Here is a 22111-nt window from a genome sequence, read left to right on the forward strand (position 1 = left end):
CCGCTCCCCCTCCCCTCCGGGCCCGCCGGCCCCCAGCTCCCCGCCGGCCCCCAGCTCCCCGCCGTCCCCTCCCGGCCGGCCGCCGCCCCGCCGCCCCGCCGCCCCGCCGCCCAGCCGCCGTCCACCCGCCGGCCGTCCGCGCTCCCGAGCCAGCGCCGGGCGCGAGGTGGCGGTGGCGTGTGCTGACGTCATATGGGCCGCCCGCCTCCGATTGGCCACCGCCGCCTCACCAGACCGCGAGCGGACGGGCGCGCGGGCGGGGCGGGGCGCGCGGAGGCCACGCCCCCGACGGCGGGCCGGGCGGGGTCACGTGACCCGGGGCCCACCGCCCGCCTTATAAGCCGCGCCGCGCGCCCCGCGCCACGGGCCCAACTCCAGGCGGTCCCGGCCGCGACCTCTTCCCCCCTGAGCCCGCGCGCGGGCGCCCCCCCGGACAGGTACGCGGGGCGCGTGGGAGACTCCGGGGCCGAGCTCGGGGCGGGAGCCGGGCGCGCGGGGACTGGGGCGGTCCGGGCGCCCCCACCCACCCCCGGGAGCCGCAGGGACCCGGGCCCGGCCCCGGGGCGGAGCTGCACGCCCGGCCCCCGCGGGTGGCTCGGCGCCCCCTCTGCCCGGGGCCGCGGGTAACTTGCGCTGCGCGCGGACGGCGTGTGGGAAACTTTGGGGCCGGACGGGCCAGCGCTGGAGGCGCGTGCGGAGGGCACGGGGGCCGCTCGGTGCTGGCAGCCCGTCCCAGGCGCCTGGCGCCGCCGCCGCCGCCGCCCGCAGCCCCGCGCCACCCAGCGGGCACCCGGCGGGACCCGGGCGCGGGCCGTGCCGGCTGCGGGCGCCCAGAGCCCCGGCTCCCCGCGCGAGCCGCGAGGCCGGCACGTCGCCCGACGGCCGCCCGGGCCCAGCTCCCCGCGCCCGCGAACTTGACGCGGCCCCGCCCCTCTCCCCGCAGGAGCGCCGGCCCGCCCCCGGTGACCGATGCCCAGGCTGGACGACCACTGCTGGAGCTGTTCGTGCGCCCAGGGCGCCAGGCACCGAGGCCTCCCGGTGGCCGGGGCCGGAGGGCTGGCGGCTAAAGTGGGAGACATGCTCAGCCCCGCGGCGCTGGCGGCCCGCCGCGGCCCGGACCCCGCGCCCGCTCACGGGCCTCGCAGCCCCGGGGCGGGGGGTCGCGGCGCAGGCGGCGCTGGCCGCGGCTCCCCCGCCAGCTGGCACCACCACCTGGTGCAACGGAGCCTGGTGCTGTTCTCGGTGGGGGTCGTGCTGGCCCTGGTGCTCAACCTGCTGCAGGTGCAGCGGAACGTCACCCTGTTCCCCGAGGAGGTCATCGCCACCATCTTCTCGTCGGCCTGGTGGGTCCCGCCGTGCTGCGGGACGGCGGCCGGTGAGTGCAGCGGGGTGGGGGCGCTGCTCGGGGGCGCCGGGCCGGCCTCCCGCCGACCGGGCCCGGGGGCCGCGCGCGCCGAGCCCGCCGCCGTCCCCGGGCTGAGCGCACCCCGGATTGGCGGCGGGCGAACTGGTGAGCGGCGCGGCGGCGCTGCCATTGGCCCGGCACGCGAACACGCTACCCGCCGGCCACCGAAAACAAACCGTCACGTGGGCCCCGCCGGGCGGGGGCGGGGCGGGGCGGGGCGGAGGGGGCCGCGGGGGGCCGCCGGCAGACTCCGTGCGCGGGGGCCGCTGACTCCTGGGGGACTTGTTCCGCGCCCGTGCCCACGCGGGGTCGGTCTCGGCTTGGCTCCGAAGACCGCTTAGCGCTTCTCTAGCGGCACAGCCTTCGTGCATACGCGCGGCGTCAGGTGTTTCCTGCAGCCTCGCCGGGCCAGCCGCGGAGTAGAGAACCGGCGGGCCCCAGCCCTCGGCCCTTGCCCTCGGGGAGCCACGCTCTGCTGGGCAGAGCACAGGTGCACCTAAGTGGGACAGCCGTGGCGGGGGTGCCGCGCTGTGGGCTGTGTGTCCAGCCTTGATGGGTTGCCTGCCGTGGGTTTTACGTGCTTTGCCTGTTCACTCCTTACAACAGTACTCTGTGATGGCTCCATTTCACAGATGTGGAAACTGGGTGCAGAGACTTTAAGCATCCCTAAGGAGACACAGTAAACGGCAGACCGCTGTGCATAACTCTGCAAACTGCCTCCCTGGAGTCTGGCAGTGTCCCCTGCACTGTGGAGACACATCCTCTTTGCAGCAGACTGGCTGAGAACAGCTGGATGGCACAGGGCTGGGAGTGGAAGCTGTGTTCTGGCCAGGGCACGTCAGTCACTGCCGGGTGAGGGGTGGGGGTAGAGCACCCACTCAGTGGGTACAGTGCCTTCATCTCTGTTCTTAGAAATGTAGGATCCTACTTTGCCTTTCTAAATCCTTTAATCATATAGCTATCCTATTAAAAATCCTTTTTGAGAAAGTTACCTAGAGCAGATCCCATCTTTCATGCACGTTTGGTACAGTAGTTCTTTCTCTGAATCAAAAATTCGGTATTTTAAGGAAATATTTGCAATTGAAGCGTCAAGGAATTCTGCACTCTCTCAGTTTCTCATACCTCCTTAAAAAAAAAAAAATTACCAGATAAGCATAGGGCAAAATTCTTCAGTACGGTTGTGCCACTTTACCTTTTAACCTTAAAAGGTAAGATTAAGTTATAGCTAAATAAGTTATAGAATTGTTTGGGTTTCAGTTTTCAAAACTCTTAAAATTAGAATTTGATAAACTGTAAAACAAAATTGAAACTGAAACTCTCAGTTTCACTGATTATTTTCACCAGAACTGTGTTCCTTATTTGTTCAGGAACCTGAACTAGTTACTCCTTTCCTAGGACAGCAGGTGGAACTGCTCCTTGGCTTTCAAGCCTCTGCACTTGGCATCTTTAAGTGCTGAGCCCCATGTCCCACAGTTGGTCCCGTGGGCCTGGATCCCCAGCAGCCTCCAGGCACCCTGTTTGTTCTTCCTGCCTTTACTATGTCCCGGAGTGCCACACTCTCCCCCTGTCTAAGTTCTCTGTGTCCTCTCTCCTTTAAAAATCTGTGCCTGTGAAAACTCCTGAACTCTTCCTACTCCGCCTTCTGCTTACATAACCCTTGTCATTTTACACATGAGGAAACAAACATGAGGATCCAAGTCCCATCAGAGCCCACAGTGAACCAGGGGCCTGGTTCCCTGGGCCTGGTCCCAGGCTGTTCCCACAGGTCAGGACCTGGACTCACAGGGGTGGCTCAGCATGGCTGACTGGTCACAGCATTATATGGATAATTAACCCCCCTCCCCCCCCCCCCCCCGCCTGATTGAGTTCTGTGTCTAATTAAACTGAAGAACAGCAATTTTTCAAAAACAGTGTGATCCTTTTGTTTGTAGTCAAGGAAGACGAAACGAAAAAAAGACCAACAAAAATTAGTCTTAATTCAAATGCTGTATTATAGCATATATGTTTTCTAGGAAAAGAACTGGCTTGAATAATCTGTTAATCGCACTTAGAAGTCCTGTTGTCATAGAGCTGGCGTGTTCTCACGTGTGGTGTTGTTTTCTTTGGCAGCTGTGGTGGGCTTGCTGTACCCCTGCATCGACAGTCACCTGGGAGAACCACACAAGTTTAAGAGAGAGTGGGCCAGCGTGATGCGCTGTGTGGCTGTGTTTGTTGGCATCAACCACGCCAGCGCTGTATCCTTCAGAGGATGTGCTACGTCCAGGGCATTTCCTTAGGTTATATGTTGAAGCACTTTTTTACTTCTAACGAGTATGTATTATCTCATAGGTTAGTGGAATGATCTTCTTCCAACTATTTTATTTTAAAGCATATTGCTTGGTGTATAGAGTTTTCAGAATAGTTCAGGAAACTGTTGAAATAATACGAGAAGCAGAGTGGACTTTCTGTTTTGTCAGACAGTAGCTCCTGGTTCCTTGGAATTGGTTTTATAAATTCTTTTACGTTTCACCCTCATAATCTTCCATTAAGAAGACCTGGTTTCTGTGGCCCAGTGAGAGGAGGCCAAGGGTCCCTGTTCTTGGGGAGGGTTTTTTAGATGGAGACTTATGTGGTACATAATAATGACATGTATAGGATCTGAGTTGCTTTGTTTGCTTGTTCTGTTTGTTTTTTCCTTTGGCTTGTTTTGAGCATCTTAAAAATCACTGGACTTGTCCTTAACCTTGCATCACCAGAAATTGGATTTTGCCAATAACGTCCAGCTCTCCTTGACGTTAGCAGCCCTGTCTTTGGGCCTCTGGTGGACATTTGACCGTTCAAGAAGTGGCCTTGGGCTTGGGATCACTATTGCCTTCCTGGCCACTCTGATCACTCAGCTGCTGGTGTACAATGGTGTCTATCAGTAAGTATGTTCTCTAGCATATTTACGTCGCCTAGAAGCTATGACTTCACTTTTATTAAAAACGCCCACTAAGCTGAGATGCCATATTTTTTTTAATACATACATGATGTCGACTTAGGCATGAAATTCTCAAAAATACTTATTGTTGATTCCCATGTTAAAAATGTACCACCCATAACTTACCGTAGGGAAGTAAAGCAGTGGCAGCGCAGCGGTGAGACGGGACTGTCCTGCGGCCCATTGTGGCTACTGTGCATCGTGCGTCTCCCCACTGGTGGACTCTCCCCCAGAGGCCAGCCAGGCTCGGGGAGGCTGACTGCTTAGGTATCGTCTCCTCTGCTTTCTCTGCAGATACACGTCCCCAGACTTTCTCTACATCCGCTCCTGGCTGCCGTGTATCTTCTTCTCAGGAGGCGTCACCGTGGGCAACATAGGACGGCAGCTGGCAATGGTAGGTCCTGCGGCGGTCTGCTCCCAGTGCCTGATCGCTCGCCTGATAAAGTGGCTGCCCACAAGTCATTGTAATGTGTGATTGAGACCCAAGAACAACAATTACAGAGGAAAGCATAAATTTAAAAAAAAAAACAAAACAAAAACCCAATGATACCAAGGCAACTCTTTGCTAAATGATAAAGATTTGGGGATTTGTGAACTCATGATGAACTAGGAAGCAGCCAGGGTTGGCGGGTGACCCCTCATGTTATAGATGCATTCAGCAACCTTTCTAGGCTCTCAGCGAGTCCAGTGGCTGGCAGATAAAGTCACTGAAATGGCTAATAGTTGATGACGAGGTGTCCACCGTCCATCCCATGAGGGCAGGTGATGCCCGGGCAGGAGATGCAGCAGAGGCCCTGCACCCAGGTTGAGGCCTGGGTAGACAGGCCATGCACATCCTGGGCTGGGGGACCTGGCTCAGCCTCCCTGGAAGCCCTGCCATCGGCCGTAGAGGGAGTCACACAGCTCGGAGCCATTGACCATTCCTTGAGACCTGGAAGGGCAGAGGGAGTCAGGGATGATTTTGGTGGTTCTACCTTCACATACAGTAGTAGTTACACTTTCACATTTGAACACATTAGTACGAGAAAGTTCTCTCAGGAGTTGACTTTGACTCTAGGGCTTTAGTAAAACGAACGGAAGAGAATTGCTGAGTCTTACGAGGGCCACTGCCCTCACATCAGCCCTGGGGCTTTCTCAGAAAACTTATCTCGGTCCCTCAGGCTATTTATAGAACAGGACATTTATTTGTGCCAGCTGATACTCACTTGCGGGAGCTGAATTTGAAGGCCACTTGGCTGTTTCACAAAAATAGAACTAATTTCAGAAAGATAAAATGTGTAGCATGTCCCACTGGTTCTGGAGTTCACTGTCCGTCCCTCCATGCCTTGCAATTCTGTGGAGCCAGTGCCCAAAATGGGAACTCAATGAAAGTACGGTTTCTTGCAGCCTCAGTGAGGGTCAAAGGACTTGGCTTGCTTATTTTGACTCTTGAAGCCTCACATGAGACACCCATGCACTGGCTCCCTCCCATGCAGCCCACTGACTGGTTGTCCGACTAGAACCAGGCAGGCCCACGTCACCTGGTTGTATCTGTCCACCATCTGCCCTCTTGTCTGTCCACCGGTGCTTGTTGCCGTACGGCTTCTGTTTCAGTAGCTTCAGTAGAGAACTCCTAATATGGCTTTTGGGGTAAAACTGCTGTCAACAGGGTGACTTCATAAAACAAAAATCTGAATGACGTTCGACAGGTTGCATGTTGTGGTTTCAGGCTGCTTGGCTGGTGCTGTTATGTATTTGCAGGGAAGGGTTAAGCCAGGGTTGGGAAGTGAACATTAGTCCCGTAGAGGTAGTGACTTCCACGAGTACGAGTTATAAGCACCGAGAAATGGTAAATGGTTGGAGGGAACTGATTTAAAGAGTCATACACGTCATACCTTTGAAAATACCGCTGCTTATAGATTGTGTTAGCAGATGATCCTTGCTGCGCAGCCCCCCCCTTGGTCGTTATGGTGGAAATATCAGAATTAAGTGAAAGTTTGATAAAGGTAAGTTTTAAACATAAAACAAGTGAGCCACAGAGTTGCAGTTCTCCTTACTGAAGCTTGCTCTTCCCTAGCCTTTAAAAGTGGAGAGACTTATGTAAGGATGTTCTCATACCTTGAAACGTGGGGAGCGATAGTCACCTCCCCTCCCAGGTCATCAGAATGAGCGGGCATCTCGAGGCTCTGCGCCCACCCTGTGCACCACTGTTTCTGTCCTCGAGAATGGAAACCCTTCCTTCCCCGTGGGTCCCACATGCAGGGAAGGCTGGCAGAGTCCTCAGAAGTGGGGGCTCCCTTCACTTGGACCAGTGGCACCACCAGCCATACCCTGTGGTTGCCCCCGAGATGAGCTGCTGACAGCAAGTGGCTGCTCCTGGCCACTGGAGGGTGGGGGCAGCCCAGTCCCCGTTCTCTAGGTGGAGAGCATGAGACGAGGGTGAGCACATGTGAAACTGCTGGCCCTCATGCCCCCAGCCCTGTTAGTGCTGGAGGAACCCAGGAGAGTCGTGCTAGAGTGGAACACAGCTTCTGGAAGCTTCTGGCTTCGTTGTGTAGGGGTGTTATGGAGGCCTGAGAGCGGGGAGCCAGGTGTTAAAGCCACTTGTATAGTCCAGGTCCATCTGGACTGGCGGGCAGCCCTGGCCCCTGAGGTGAGGATGGCCTTGTGGGAGTTGGGGGGGCATCTGTAAGGGGTGAGGAGCCCCTTACAGGAGCCGCTGCTTCTGGAAAGTAGAACTGCACATTGTTTGTAGGGTCTGTTTGATTTTTCTCATCTTTGTTAAAAAAAAGTTACAGTAAAAATGATAGTTTTGTAATGTAAAGCGCAGGTGATGTGTGTAGGAAGTGATAGTGTAGACTGCGGAGGGCCGTGGTGAGGGAGCCAGGAAGGTCCGCTGTGAACACATGGGGCCCGCTCACCTAGAGGTCCCTGGAGGTCCCTGGGATGGAGGCCTTCCTGCCCTGCCACCACCACAGCCGTCCAACACCCACCCTGACGTGGCTCCTGGAGGGTGAAGCCTTCCTGGACACCACCCTGGCATTACATGGCAGTTGACACCCTGCCGCTTTGATCCTCTTGACCTCCATCCCTGGAAGTGTGTACACACGAGTCTCGTGGAAGCAAGAGAGTCTTATAAAAGTGGACCCGGGGAATCTTTGACAGAATGCACCTGCAGCCAAATGAGTCCTCCGGCTGCGGCGGTGAGGGTGCGGGACCTGGGCCCTGTCTGCAGTGGTGCTGCTGCGACAGCAAAGTGCATGAAGCTAAAATTGTGTCCTGCCTGCCGGTAGAGCTGGGAGTGCGGGAAATTATAGATGTCTCAGGCTGCGGAATGACCGAAGAATAAAATATGAATCCTAATCCAGGTGCCCTGCCTGACCAGCTTCTCCTGGGGCCTGTGTTTGGGGGGTTTCTCCCTTGATGCTGCAGCAGCAGGTGGCCCAGGAAGCTGCTGGGAGGACCGCAAGGGCTGGGGGCCCAGAGCCCTCTCCCTGGGGCAGCCGAGTCTGCACCCTGACGACCCGGGCGAGTGGGTCCTGTGGTGTGGGTGTGAGTCTGTGGGTCCCTGAGTTGTCAGCCTTAGAAAGTGCTTCTGTGGCATCTTGAATGTTGGCGCCATGATGTCAAGTCCTCCCTGGCTAGAACCTTCCTCCTCGTGGGCACCCCTGACTTTAAAAACGACAGGGAGTTAAGAGGTTTTTCAGGGAGAGAGTCTGAATGTTTGAGCCTGCCTCCTTAGTTGTTACCCTGCTTCAAATAAACAGAAAAAACAACAGCTTTCTTATTTGCAAAAACAGGCTAACTGTGCTCAAAACTGGAAAAGCCCTTCCCATGCTTACCTCCAGGAAAGCTGCCCGGCGTCCAGAATGGGGCTGCCAGTCGGGCTGGCTGTGGCCCTGGGCCGCCCTCGCCAGAGGCCTCCACCCTCAGGCTGCTGGTGGGACGGGGCCTGGGGTTGTGGGGGCACTTTCTCAGAGCGAACCCCTGATCCAGGACGGACACCTTCCCCACAAGGGCCTCTGATGGCCCTGCTCACCCACTCTCCTCGGGCTCCTTCTCCATCCTTGCCGTTGGCTCCCTCCCTCAGGGAGACACATGGTCACTTGCCGGGGTCGCTGGGTCCCAAAGCCGCAGATGGGCCCTACTCCCATCCCGTGGCTCAGGGAGCTGATGTGGCAGCTGCGTGGCCACCCAGGTGTTCCAGAGAAAATGATGCGTCTCTGCGTTTGTAGCTTCAAATCTTTGGAAACATGGAGGCTTTGAGCTGTCCCAGGGAGGGGACACGTGGCTCTGCTTCCCACTCCCACGCCCAGGCCTCCTGGCAACGGACAGCTGACTGCCTTTCTTGTGGTGGTGGCGGTGGTCAGAGCAGCGCCGGCGGGTGCGGAAGGGACGCGAGGTGAGCTGGTCAGGGGTGTGCCACCCACCCTGTGAGCACACAGCTCCCGACGGCCTGCCTTGGGGTATCTTGGGGGCATCACTGCGGGACCCCTTCTGTCCAAGACCTGCAGCTCTCAGGCTGTGGCCCCGTGTCTTCTCCATCCCAGGCCAAGCATCCCCTCCTCTCGGTGGTCATGTGTCCTTATGCTAACGCCAGACCCGAGTTAGGTCTCCCACGCACAGTGGATTGCAAAGCCATGTTTTCTGCATTTCCCCATGTGCATGAGCCACTCGCACATCTGGCGTGCTGTTGCGGGGCTCAGACGAAGCGCGGGGCACGGGTGTCTCAGCGTCCTAGAGCCAGGCCTGTCTCCCCAGGCTGCCCCCGGGGAAACCAGATGTTAGTAAAGGTCAGGACAGAGGCCCCCTTCCTGGGGAGCAGACTGCTGCGCACAGAAGCATGTGCATCCTAGATCGCAGTGTGTGAGCGTCCTGGTGTCATCGCCGTGCACCCCCGGCGCCCTGACCACACAGGACCCCACGGCCTCCCCGCTGGGGCGGATGTCGTCCTGCCTCCACTTGTGCAGCAGCTCGGCGCTGGGCAGGACAGGTGACTCCCGGCCAAGGGTGTTGCGGAGGTCACAGGGGCCCATTCTGTGCCAGTGGCTCCCACACGTCCTATCCCCACCACGCTCTCTGTCGGAAGATCCTCTCCTCCTCTGCACACACAGGGCACTGACGTTCTCGCTCTCCTTCCATGCAGGGCGTTCCTGAAAAGCCGCACAGTGACTGAGTCTTCAAACCCCCCGAAGAAGAGCACGATGTGGGAAGAGAGTCTGTGACATTGGATTGTGGCAAAGATGATCTTTTTTCCGCAGTGATCTATTTAGATTGGGCTGACTGTACCAGTGACTCCCGGAGAAATGACTCACCTGTCTTAGAATAGCAAGTGAAGAACTGCTTATCTCGAAATGGTACCTTGCTTGATGCGTCCATGCCTGCGTCCTGCTCTAGAGACGCGCCCCCCCAGCGGGTGCGGGCGTCAGGCGGGTACGGCTCCCCGAGTCCTCGATCTCATTTATGTTATTAAAAGCAAGTTGCCATATTTCAAAGCCTTGAACTAAAGCCTAATTACCAGCTCCTGGTTTTGTACCCGTGCCCATAGGGGATAGCTTGATGGTGCTTAACAAAGGTGAAGTGTGGAAAAATAGGAATAATATTTATCCAAAAGATTTTTTTTTCTAAGAATAGGGTTGTGTAAAAAGCAAAGTTGTGTGGCAGCGAGCCCCGGGAGGCCGCGCCCGCGCCGAGACGCTTCACACTCCCGTGCCGCATGAGCGTGTGCATCGCTGTGTGCAGCTGTGCTTCGCTCCCCCTGTGGGATTCCGTGCAGACAATCTTACTGAGTGCAGAGGGCAGCGAAGGCCGTAGTCCTACACTGTGATAGACCGGAGTTCTCACCGCGGTACTTGACGAGTCTCATCCAAAATCCATACCCACCTGAGAGGGAGTACCTGTCTGCCGTGTGTCTCAGTCTTAGCGAGCCAGAGTCATGTGTGGTGTTTCTTCAATCCTCCAGAATAGACATGGCGAGTTTCCACAGCCCTATGGAATTTGCAATCTGTGATTGCCTTGTAAAAAGACGCGTGCACATGTCACCACATTGAACATTTGGTGTTTCTAAATACTCAAAGATATCGGTGAGCACAATGTATTCACTTAATGGCATAGACCCTATTAGACCCACTTTGCGAGGATTGGGTCTCAAACTTCAAGTGCAATGTATATGAAAACCAATCTGAGCCTTGTATTCTCTTAAATATTTATTATTATTTTTTTTAACGTATGAGATGTTGAAGAGGGGTTCTCCATTCATTTCAGTGCTGCATGGAGGCAAAATTCAGCAATAATTTCTTTCAGTTCTGTTGCACCCTCCACTGAGCCCTGGTCCTTTGAAAATACTCCAGTTTTGTGGGTTTAGTAGATTTGTCATTTTTACTTAACAAATTTACCTTTTTGTATTTTGCAATTGAAATGTTTTTGTTTTAAATCCTGTGAAAGTGACTTCATTAGGAGACTCCTTTTGGCTAGAAACAGGCAGTGGGCAGGACGGGGGTCGGAGTCACTGGCATCCGCGGCCGCGGATGTGCGCGTGGTGGTCTCGTCGCGCCTGTTTGGTTTTGTTCTGACAAAAATACCATGGAATAAATTTTTGGTGACTGTGTAGCTAATCTGTTCTAGAGGAATTTTGTGTAAAAGTCAACGAGATCGTTCTGAACTTTGCACTGACCCCTTACATGTTTTCTGAAACTGAAGTTGGATGATTAGCTGTGTGTGAAAAGATTTCTCAAGGAAGAGGTCAGCATCTTATGAGAAACCAGAAGTTATTAGGTGAAAGCAGTAATTGAATCTTTAAAATATACTTGATCATGTACAAACAGTAAGTATTTTTTTCTCTGAAACTGGAAGTAAATCTTTATCTGTTAGAAATAATGTAGCCAAAAAAAAATGTGAATCTGAAGAATTTTTTTGCCAATACTTTATAGCAAGTATATGAACCAAAGTGATTTGTGTTTGTAAAAATGTAAAATACTCTGAACAAAATTTGCACTATATCAGATACAAACATCTAGTGAGATTCACATTCATACTAAGTTTTCAGCACTGTGTTCTTTTTGCATTCATTTTTTACTTTTATTAAAGGTTCAAAACCAACTCTTGTATTTATGAGCTTTTCTTTAAAGGGGCAGGGAGCTTGTCTGCGTGGGGTGTTAGAATTTGGAATGGGAAAATATTTTATGGTTCTTCAAACTTGACTCAGCGTTTACACAACCTCTTGGGGAAAGACCGCTCGAGTGTATTTTTTCCTCCCAGTGGGAGGTGAATTTGGGAGGTGACTGGCAGTAGGATCCACTCTGACTCCCTGCCCCCCCACACACACACACTGACGGGGGGGGGTGTCTCCCTGGCAGATAGAGCCCAGGAGGAAGGGACCATGCCGATGGTGACCCCCGCCCCCTACCGCAGACATGGCCCTCACCACTGAGGCGTGAAGTTCTGCCCCAGAGGAGCCCAGTTCATGCAGCTCCAGCACAGCAGTGCCCACACTGAACCCGTCCAAGCCCAAGTGTGAGCAAGTCTGGGAGCGTGGCATGCAGTGGGTTGGCAGGCAAGGAATCCTGTCACCCTGTTGATTGCAGGCAAGGCATGCTGTCCTAAAGTTCTTTGTCCCCTCTGTCAGCTGCAGGGGCCAGGCTGAGAGCAGGAGCTCCGTCACTGAGCTGCTTTTCAGGATCACCTGCTACCTCACCTCCGGAGTGTGTCTGGAGATCAAGACTGGCACTCAACATACATCATCAGTGCCCTGGCATCGTCCCTCCCTGCATTACAGGCATTCCTTTCACGAGGGACGAGAACCAACTGGAATCTAAACTGGCCTTTCTTGGGGCCCTTGGGTGGCTCAGGCCATGATCTCAGGGTCTTGGCATCCAGCCCCCACGTCAGGCTCTGCATCGAGTGTGGAGCCTGCTTCAGATTCCCTCCCTCTCTCTCCATCGAAGAACAATAATTATAAAAAATAGTGAACTTGTCTTTCCTATTTCGTGTGTTAGACCTTTTGCTAACAATGCTCACTTTTTTTTTTTAAGATTTTATTTATTCATAAGAGACACAGAGGCAGAGACACAGGCAGAGGGAGAAGCAGGCTCCCTGTGGGGAGCCTGATGTTGGACTTGATCCCAGGACCCTGGGATCACACCCTGATCTGAAGGCAGACACTCACCCACTGAGCCATCCAGGTGTCCTCACAGTGCTCGGTTGCTGAGTTTCAGCTTTCTCTGTAACAATGTAGCTTGCAGGCAGCCCTGGTGGCACAGTGGTTTAGTGATGCCTGCAGCCTGGAGTGTGATCCTGGAGACCTGGGATCGAGTCCCGTGTTGGGCTCCCTGCATGGAGCCTGCTTCTCCCTCTACCTGTGTCTCTCTCTTTTTCTCTCTCTTTCTCTCTCTTATGAATAAATAAAATCTTAAAAAAAAAATGTAGCTTGCAGATAGAGACTTAGGGTTGGGATCTACTCTGAAAAGTATGATATTGTAAAATACTAATGAAGATATTACAATCCTGCTTCAATACATATAATGCATAAGATTCTGGCCCACTCCTCACTCATCTACCATCAGGCTTGCTCTTGAACAAGAGGCAGGCTGATAAGCAATGAATTAGCCACAGGAGGGATTTCCTATTGATCCCCTAATATGGCCAAAATACGCAGAGACTGAGGTGTGAGATCTACCCAATCCGGATGCCCAAACTTGGTGCTCTGTGGGTTTTCTTCCTAAGGTGCACACCTGAGGAGTTCCTTACTGGGCATTTAGGGAAACTGTGCCACGTGCTGGGCTCCAGGTGGGCTGGAGAGCAGGAGGCACCGGGGCTGTGCAGGGGCAGTTGGTCCAGACGCGTGATTTTGAAATCAGAATGGTCGTGCCCCATGAGTGGATTCCCTTGCTCTTTCCATTTCTCGGACACTGGATTCTGCTAAGCATGTCGGCACCTGTTTTACTAGTTCTCTCCAGGTTTGTGGCATATTCTCAAGTTCAGGAAGACACAGCTCTGTCCACTGAGGTGACTTCGCCTTGTGTCCCGTCTCTGACACGTAATCCCGGCCACGATGGTGCTAATTGGTCCTGTTGTCCCTCAGGCCTTGTCCAGAGTCCCGCTCCCACGTCCCGGGGCATGTCTGTCTCCCTGAAGCTCCAAGGCTGCAGGGCCTGTCCCCTCAGCCCCTCCAGCCATGATCACGTGCCCGTGTCACCACCACTACTACCACCCTGCCCCGCCCCGCTCCTGTTGCTGCGGACCGGGAGGGAGGAGTCTGCCTGCCACCCGGTGTGCTGGTCACCCGCAAACACCTGTGGGAAGCGTGTTGAACAAGTGAATGCACGGGCTCACACCTCCGTGGCCATCACGCCACTGCTCACGGGTGCTGCTCCCTGCGGCAGGCCAGGTACCCCCATCGGCCCAGCCCCGGGCACTGTCCCCCGTGTGAGCTCCAGGCTGTGGATGAGAACCTACATAGAGACATAGGTGGGTGGTCCTTACCCCCACACACACTGCACCCCCGCCCAGGGAGGTTCTGACAGCCCCAGGTCACCCTGTGGCCATGTGCACAATGGCAACGAGTGCTGGGGTGCTGTGCATGGGGTGGGCTGCACTGGGCCACCCACACCTCCTGCCTGATGCCAGCCAAGGCCAGCTGGGCTGCTGGGATCAAACCCGGGGTGCCACGGGGTGCTGACTCAGGATGTCACTAGAGCTGGAGCCGCCCCCTGACTGTGTGCTTGCCCTTGTCCTGTGCCCATCCACATCCGCAGAGCCTGCCTTGTTGGGGCAGAATGCTGTGTGCTTTGGCACCAGGAGACCTGTGGCTGTTCATCACGTTGTGTCTCGTTGGCCACCCACCTCTCTCGTAGCGTCCTAGTGCCCTCCCACTTGGGGCCTCCTGCCCCCACTGGTCTGGGCAGCTGGCATTGCCTGGTCCCTGGTTCCCTGTCAATCACCTTAGCTGCAGAGTCCCAACAAGGGCAGAGCAGGTGCAGGGTGAGGCTCTGAGAAGGATCATGGGCCAGGAGAGCTGTGGTGCCCCTAATGAGCCTCCTCCGGACTCTGGCCCCGAGAGGGGAGGGGAGGCCGCTCTACACGTGGCCGGAATCGATAGGCCTCCCCATGACCGTCTTGCGGGGCCAGAGCTGCGGTTTGCCTTCTCCTGCTCCATCACACATCACTATCCACGTCTCCCCCGGACACCCCGCCAGCTGGCCAAGCTGTCTGGAGAAAGGTCAACATGCCAACAAGTCACTGGAAAGATCATTTCAAAATTTCACACATTCAAGAGGAGGGAGAGTCTGCACTTCATTTCACATTATAGGATTAGCAACGAGCTTTGAGTTCTTTTAGAAATCTGGGCACACAGAAAAGCCCCGTTGGAAGGTTTCTTGTAAGTGAAATTATTGCATTTCCTAAGCTCCACATGCAGGAATTTGCAACTGTACAATTGGTCATTTAAAACTGTCATGAACAGGACACTGGGGTGGCTCAGTGGTTGAGCGTCTGCCTTTGGCCCAGGCATGATCCTGGGGTCCTGGGATCGAGTCCCGCATCAGGCTCCCTGCAGGGAGCCAGCTTCTCTGCCTGTGTCTGCCTCTCTCTGTGTCTCTCATGAAAAAATAAAATCTTAAAAATAAATAAAATAAAAAATAAAACCATCAGGAACAATAATAATAGTAGGAGTTGAAAAGAAATGAAAGAAGGAGAGAAGGTGGGTGAAAGAGGGAAGGAGGAACTGCTTCTCTGGGCACCACTGTTCCTTACCCTTGAGTTAGGGGCTAGACTCTGCTCCCCACCCCACAGCAAGCGGAAGCCCTGAGTCCAACATCTCAGGATGTGACTCTGTTTGGAAAGAGGGTCGTTGCAGGCCTGTGTGAAAACGAGGTCACAGGGTGGGCCTCATCTAGCAGGACTGGTGTCCTTGTCCAAAGGGAAAACATGGTCTCCCAGTGGCAAAGAGAGGCTGATGGGAAGACACACAGGGAGGCCCCATGAGAAGTGCCGTGTCTACATACCAAGCAGCGCCCCAGGCTGCAGACACAGGAGACAGGCCTGGGACACACCCTCATACCTCCACAGGGACTGTGGTCCCGTGACACCCTGGCCTAGACTCTGGCCTCCAGATCTCTGTTGGCTTTTTGTTTCTCACAACAGTGTTTACTTTTCCAGAGCACCTGCCCTTCTGCTGCTTTGCCCACTTCACCCAGACTTCCGGGAGTTTCTAGATCTTTGCCCACACTCTTTTTTCCCGCAGTACAAGTATATTGAAATCTCTTCCAAATGACCCAATGCCATCCCTAGGTGAGATATTCACACTGTGTTGCAGATTATTGGAAATGATGGTGACTATTTGCTGTAGAATTCTTCTTTCCAGATTACTGCCATTTGGAAAACCCTCTCATGTGGAACCACTTCATTCCCCAGGGAGGGGGAGGCAGAAATGGATAGAGAAAGTGCACATCCAGAGGGAAGCAAAGAGCTGGGGCCTGGAGCCAAACCCTGAAAGGCCAATAAGGAAGCCGATAAGGAAGTTTGCTGGTCTGTGCAAACATAACTGGCTGAGATTAAAGTTAGCACTAACCAGGTAGGATTTCTCCACCAGGTGTCAAGTTCTCCTCCTGAGAACAGTCAGCCTCTTCTCTGGAGTTGGGCAACCGACTCCAGAAGATAAACAAAATAGTGAGAGCCCAGGGGCAGGCACCCTCCCCTGGGGGACCTCACCCCAGGCTCAACCCAGGGCTGGCAGCCAGACCCTCTGTCCTAAAGCTGTAGCACCCCCTCTCCCAGGGAGATTGAAGACATTGCACCGTGGAAATAAATACCTGGCTGGAATTGCCTTCTGTTGCTGGGAATGTCTTAGGAATCATCCACATCTACCTCTTGCCCACCTGCACTTCACGGGTGAGGAGCAGAATGCCCACGAGGACACCGAACACACTGGGTCTGAGTCTGTGGCCTCGGCAGCCTCATGTCCTCTCCTCTGGCCACTCCCAGCTGCTCTGTCCAGCCTCAAGCAGCTGCAGCTGCCCCGGCTGTTCCTCCCACTGGGGAGCCCCAGTGCTGACCGCAAGACCAGGCACTGCTCCTGGTGACCCTCAGCCGCTAATGTGGCCAACACACAGGGGCTGCACTGGTCCCTGGACTCCCGTGGCTCTTCTTCCCCTGCACTGGGGCACCCTGTTGTAGTAAACACAGTGGGGTGTGAGCTATGCTTGTGCTCCCGTTCTGAACACTGCACGCCCCAATTCACATCATCAGGCTTCCCCACAAGCCGCCCTTGTCCTCCTGGAGTAGAGCCCTGCCCCTCACCCTAGCCACGTCCCCCACCCCAAGAGCTGAAACCCATGATTACTGGGGGATCACCTCCTTCCTGAGGGCATGAGGTTCTGAGGATTTCTCTTGGAGCTTCCTAGTGCATGAGCCTGAGCCCATCCTTGGCACAGACTCGTGAGGTCTGGTCCCTCTTCCTGGAGGCACCTCTGTCCCATAGGCTTGGCTCTGCTCTGCTGGGCCCAGTTGAGTCCTCTCTCCTGCAGTGGAAATGAGGAAAAGCAGGCCAGGACATTGGTTCCCCAGACCAGCCTTGAGTTCAGAGCTCCACCCCTTCCTCGCTAAACATGCTTGGCTAATCACTTTTCAGTGTCCCACTCTCCTTATCTGTAAAATGGACATGATAATAGTACTTATCTCATGGGGCTGTGATAACCTGGCAAACATATGAGCTCAATAAATGTTAACTATCATCACCACCATCATCATCACCATCATCAACACCATCACCATTACCACCACCATCATCACCATCACCATCACCATCACCATCATTATCATCACCATCACCATCACCATCACCATCACCAGGATCATCATATGTCTTTACTTCTTTTATTTGCTCTGTTCCACTTTGTCTTGCTACCATGGAGGCCTACAGAGGAGCCCACCTGGAGAATCCTGTAAAGCCTACTTTACAGGATTACAATCCTGAAGCATAAGTGCACAAAAGTAAAAATAACAAATTTTACCTGGACAAGTAAAAATAATAACCCTTCTTAACTTAGAGAAGTGGACTGAGTTTCAGCATTCATAAGCAAGCATTTAGCTAGATAACCAACTTATCATCTGTCTCCCTAATTACCCATCTGAACTATAGAAATATTAAACCTTATTTTTCTGGTTTAAAAAACTATACTAGTAATATCCTCTCCTTCTGCAAGCACCAAATAGGATAGAAATGGATACATAAAAGATAGAACTCTCTCCTCTCACTTTTACTTCCAGGAGTAAATACAACGTGGTATGTATACTTCCAGGTCTTTTCTGATACACACAAATAGTAAGAAAAATATGTATATAAAGTGAAAGAAATTTTTCAGAAACTATGCTTTAATTTTTATGGTGGTAAAAACCACCTGTCCTAACTTTACCATCTTAACCACTGTTAAGTGTACAGCTCAGTAGTGTTTGGATTTCCACACTGTTGCACAATCATTACTACTGTCCATCTCCAGAACTTTTCCATCTTCTCAACCGTAACTCTGTCCCCATTAAACACAAACTCTCATACCCCTCCCCCAGCCCCTGGCACCAGCCATCTGACTACTCGAGGGTCCTCATATAAGGGAAATCACGCAGTATTTGTCCTTTTGTGACTGGCTTGTTTCACTCACTCACCATAATGTCCTCAAGGTTCACCCATGTCATAGCAGGTGTCAGGATTCCCCTCCTTTTTAAGGCTGAATAACATTCTACTGTTTGTGTAGACCATGTTTTGTGTATCCATTTGACCATCAGTGGACATTTGGGTTGCTTCCAACTCTTGGCTATCAAGAATAATGCTGCCATGGGCATGGTGTATAAGCATCTCGTTGAGACCGTGCTTTCAATTCCTTTTTTTTTTAATAATAAATTTATTTTTTATTGGTGTTCAATTTGCCAACATACAGAATAACACCCAGTGCTCATCCCGTCAAGTGCCCACCTTAGTGCCCGCCACCCAGTCACCCCCACCCCCCACCCTCCTCCCCTTCCATCACCCCTAGTTCGTTTCCCAGAATTAGGAGTCTTCCATGTTCTGTCTCCCTTTCTGATATTTCTCACTCATTTTTCCTCCTTTCCCCTTTATTCCCTTTCACTGTTATTTATATTCCCCAAATGAATGAGACCATATAATGTTTGTCCTTCTTCGATTGACTTATTACACTCAGCATAATACCCTCCAGTTCCATCCACGTTGAAGCAAATGGTTTCTAAGGGCAGAGTAATATTCCATTGTATACATAGACCACATCTTCTTTATCCATTCATCTTTCGATGGACACCGAGGCTCCTTCCACAGTTTGGCTATTGTGGACATTGCTGCTAGAAACATCGGGGTGCAGGTGTCCCCACGTGTCATTGCATCTGAATCTTTGGGGTAAATCCCCAACAGTGCAATCGCTGGGTCGTAGGGCAGGTCTATTTTTAACTCTCTGAGGAACCTCCACACAGTTTTCCAGAGTGGCTGTACCAGTTCACATCCCCACCAACAGTGCAAGAGGGTTCCCTTTTCTCCGCATCCTCTCCAACAGTTTTGGTTTCCTGCCTTGTTAATTTTCCCCATTCTCACTGGTGTGAGGTGGTATCACATTGTGGTTTTGATTTGTATTTCCCTGATGGCAGGTGATGCAGAGCATTTTCTCATGTGCTTGTTGTGTGATTTCAATCCTTTTAAGTATATACCCAGAAGTGGGATTGCTGGATCCCAGGTTCTACTTTTTATGTTTTTGAGATGCCTCCACACTGTTTTCCAAAGCAGCCGCATCATGTTACGATCCTACCAACACGGCACAAGGGTTCCAACTTCTCACATCCTTGCCAACACTTGTTCTTTTCTGTGTGTTCTTTTGATGGAAGCCATCCTAAATAGATGTGAAGTGATATGCCACTGCAGTTTTGATTTCCATTTCTCTGGTTTTAATGATGTTAAACATCTCTCATATGCCTGTGCCCATTTCTCTACCATCTTCGGAGAAATGTGTACGTGATTCCTTTGCCAATTCTCTTTAAGATTTTATTTGTTTATTTATTTATTCATGAGAGAGGCAGAGACACAGGCAGAGGGAGAAGCAGGCTCCATGCAGGGAGCCCAATGTGGGACTCGATACCAGGACCCCGGGATCACGACCTGAGCCAAAGGCAGACACTCCACCACTGAGCCACCCAGGAGCCCCTCTTTGCCCATTCTTCAATTGGGTTCATTTTTGTTATTCAATTGAGGAAGTTCATTATATATTATTATCCCCTTATCAGATACATAATTTGCAAATGTCTTCTCAAGGGCACTTGACCTGCAGCTTTGTGCTCTCTCTTTCTAAAATAAATACATAAATCTTTATAAATAAATAAATAATAAATAAATAATAAATTCTTAAGAAAAAAAAGACATGATTGTCAGCTCTTTAAGTTTTGCCCCATGGAGATACATGTTGGAGAACATCTCCAACTTTTCACCACCATGACCCAGGGTCAGACAGACATACCTGTCCATTCATTCTAGTGACCCTGCCTATTTCCATTGCCAGAGCTCCAAAAGTAAAACTTGTAGATTTACGGCATATGCATATCTAACCTTTTGATTGGTGCCGTGAAGTTCATTTCAGTTGGGCTGTGACTATTCCTATGCTCGTTGCTGAGAGGCTCACACCCAGGCCTTGACACATTTGCCAATCTACAGGTGGAAGTGGTTTATCCTTTTTATCTAGCGCTTCTCTGATCACTAGTAAGGCTGGTGGCTTCTACTGCATTTATTCACCATTTGTATTTCTCACCATTTGTGAGTTTGCCAATCGGTTCCTTAGCCTGTTTTTCTACAAGGTGGTTTGTTTTTTTCATTGTCACTATTTTCTCACTTCTAGGGTCTATTTGTGTATCAGGAAAGGTACATCTTTGTTTTTTCTGTGCAGCTCATACTTGTGAGCACCCTTAGCCATGGCCCCTTTCACTCTGCAGTATCTGGGCTAGAGGGATATAATGTTTCTGGTGTAGCACCCTTGTTTCGTAGGGCTCTCTCTGTTCCTAAGTCTTTTTTGCAAAGGCCACATACAGTAAAGATAACCCAGAATAGATTTTGCATGAAGCTGCCTGTCTCTGGAGATGAACATTTTCCATTGTCCTCTGGAGAAGGCTGTGATTAGTTTTAAGAAAAATCACCAGAATGGACCCTTCAGCCATGTGAATTCAATATGTTATTATATTATGTAGCGTAGAAATCAGTGAATGCTTGCTGAACCAATGGACATACCAGTGGAGGAAGCAATCAATCAGATGTTTCTGTTGGATTAAGCTTATTGTCCAAGATAAAATGATGGAAACAGACTAACGACAACAGATCTGGTCCAAGAGCCTGGAATCCAGCAGCACGTGGCACCTAATGGCTTTCCCGCTACCCCTTCTCCCAAGGGCTCTGAAGCGCAGGACCTCAGGCCACACGCTGTGCTGGGTGACCTCTGCTGCACGCCCGGAGCACCCAGGTGTTCCTGCAGGTGTTCCTGTGGCTGGAAGGTGCTGGTGAGCAGCCCTTCATTGAGGCTTCATGAGTGAGGCCGCAGTTCTAGCCCTGGGTCCCGACCCTCTCAGCTCACCCTACTAACCAAGGAGTAGGGATTATTCCCACTGCAAGGTGAGGAAACAGGGCACAGCGGCCCCACCCCACTAAACGCCAGTAGCACCTTCTCTCCCCCTCCCAAAAATGTCCTCAGACACAGACATGGCAGGGACTGGAGGGCAGAGTGCCGGCCTCGCTCATGCACGCACCATAGACTCCACAGGCTTAGGGCGCTAAGCCTAAACTGAGGCCTGGGCCTCACCTGCCTGCTCCTCACCCCACACACCTGGGGAAGGCCAGGGGAACCTGCTTGACCAAAGATTCAGCAGACCCAGTGTTCCGGAAAGATCCACCCCACAGGAGCATTTCCTGCTCCATCGCAGAGGATTTGGGACCCACCCTGGGAATCCCACCTCAGCCTTCTGGAAACCACTTCTGGCTGCCATGGGGACCCCGTCAGGGAAGCACCCACCCCCCCTTGTCTCTGACACCTTCACAAGGTCCCCGGGAGCCACCCCCCATTTCCCCCCAGATTTGGGCTTGTGGCCACCGTGTTCTGCGCAGGGAGGCTTTCCTGCTTGAGGACAAGAGGGCTGCTTCTGTCCTCCAAACTGTGCGTCACTCCTGTCCGCCGCCCTCCTAGCACGAGCCGCAGTGACCCCCCGCCCACACCTTCCGGGGACACAGGCTCCCCTGCAGCGCTCAGTCCCCCGGAGCTGGGAGAGAGGGAGGCCCTGGGGCTGGGTGTCCTTCCCCCACTGGTGCTTTGTCACCTTCTCTGAGCGGCGCCCGCGCCCCCTGGTGGCTGCTGCTGCACCTGCGTCCTCCTCGCCCTCGCCCTCGCAGACACGGGAGAGGGGAGGGGGGAGGCGGCGAGAAGTGTTTCTGATGTGGCCGGTCCTGGTGGGAATATTGCTGTGGGTGATCCATTCTCTCTCTTAGGCAGAAAAACCAGACAGGGTTTTAGGCAGCTTATTCACTGAGGTTCCGGGGGACTGGGAGTTGGGGCTGAAAATGACAGTTTGGGAAGGGCAGCGCGCATGTGGCCAAAATGTCAACACCCAGAAGGTCAAATTCATGATGCAGGAGAAGCAGCCTCCAGGTCCACCCAGACCCCTTCCCCAGGCACCTTACAGTCTGGTGGTTGTTGACTAGCCACTCATACCCATACCCTTGGATCTCCAAGGACCCCTGCGAGGAG

At 53.0% G+C, this 22111-nt stretch overlaps 1 protein-coding gene across 2 annotated transcripts; it reads left to right on the forward strand.

Moving 5' to 3' along the window:
* Positions 1-305: 305 nt before the first annotated feature.
* INSIG1 (insulin induced gene 1) lies at positions 306-11441 on the forward strand. 2 transcript variants are annotated; one of them, XM_072763241.1, is made up of 6 exons: positions 306-437; positions 944-1375; positions 3515-3639; positions 4141-4307; positions 4659-4758; positions 9490-11441. In XM_072763241.1, exons 2-6 carry the CDS (start codon positions 970-972, stop codon positions 9517-9519), a joined length of 828 nt encoding a protein of 275 aa, XP_072619342.1. In that variant the 5' UTR covers positions 306-437; positions 944-969; the 3' UTR covers positions 9520-11441. The 2 variants fall into 2 exon arrangements, with proteins under 2 accessions (XP_072619342.1, XP_025849526.1); XM_025993741.2 differs by lacking the exons at positions 306-437; positions 944-1375 and adding an exon at positions 2038-2257.
* Positions 11442-22111: the final 10670 nt, after the last annotated feature.

This window comes from Vulpes vulpes, chromosome 7 (genome assembly GCF_048418805.1).
Source record: "Vulpes vulpes isolate BD-2025 chromosome 7, VulVul3, whole genome shotgun sequence".
Taxonomy (NCBI): Eukaryota; Metazoa; Chordata; class Mammalia; order Carnivora; family Canidae; genus Vulpes; species Vulpes vulpes.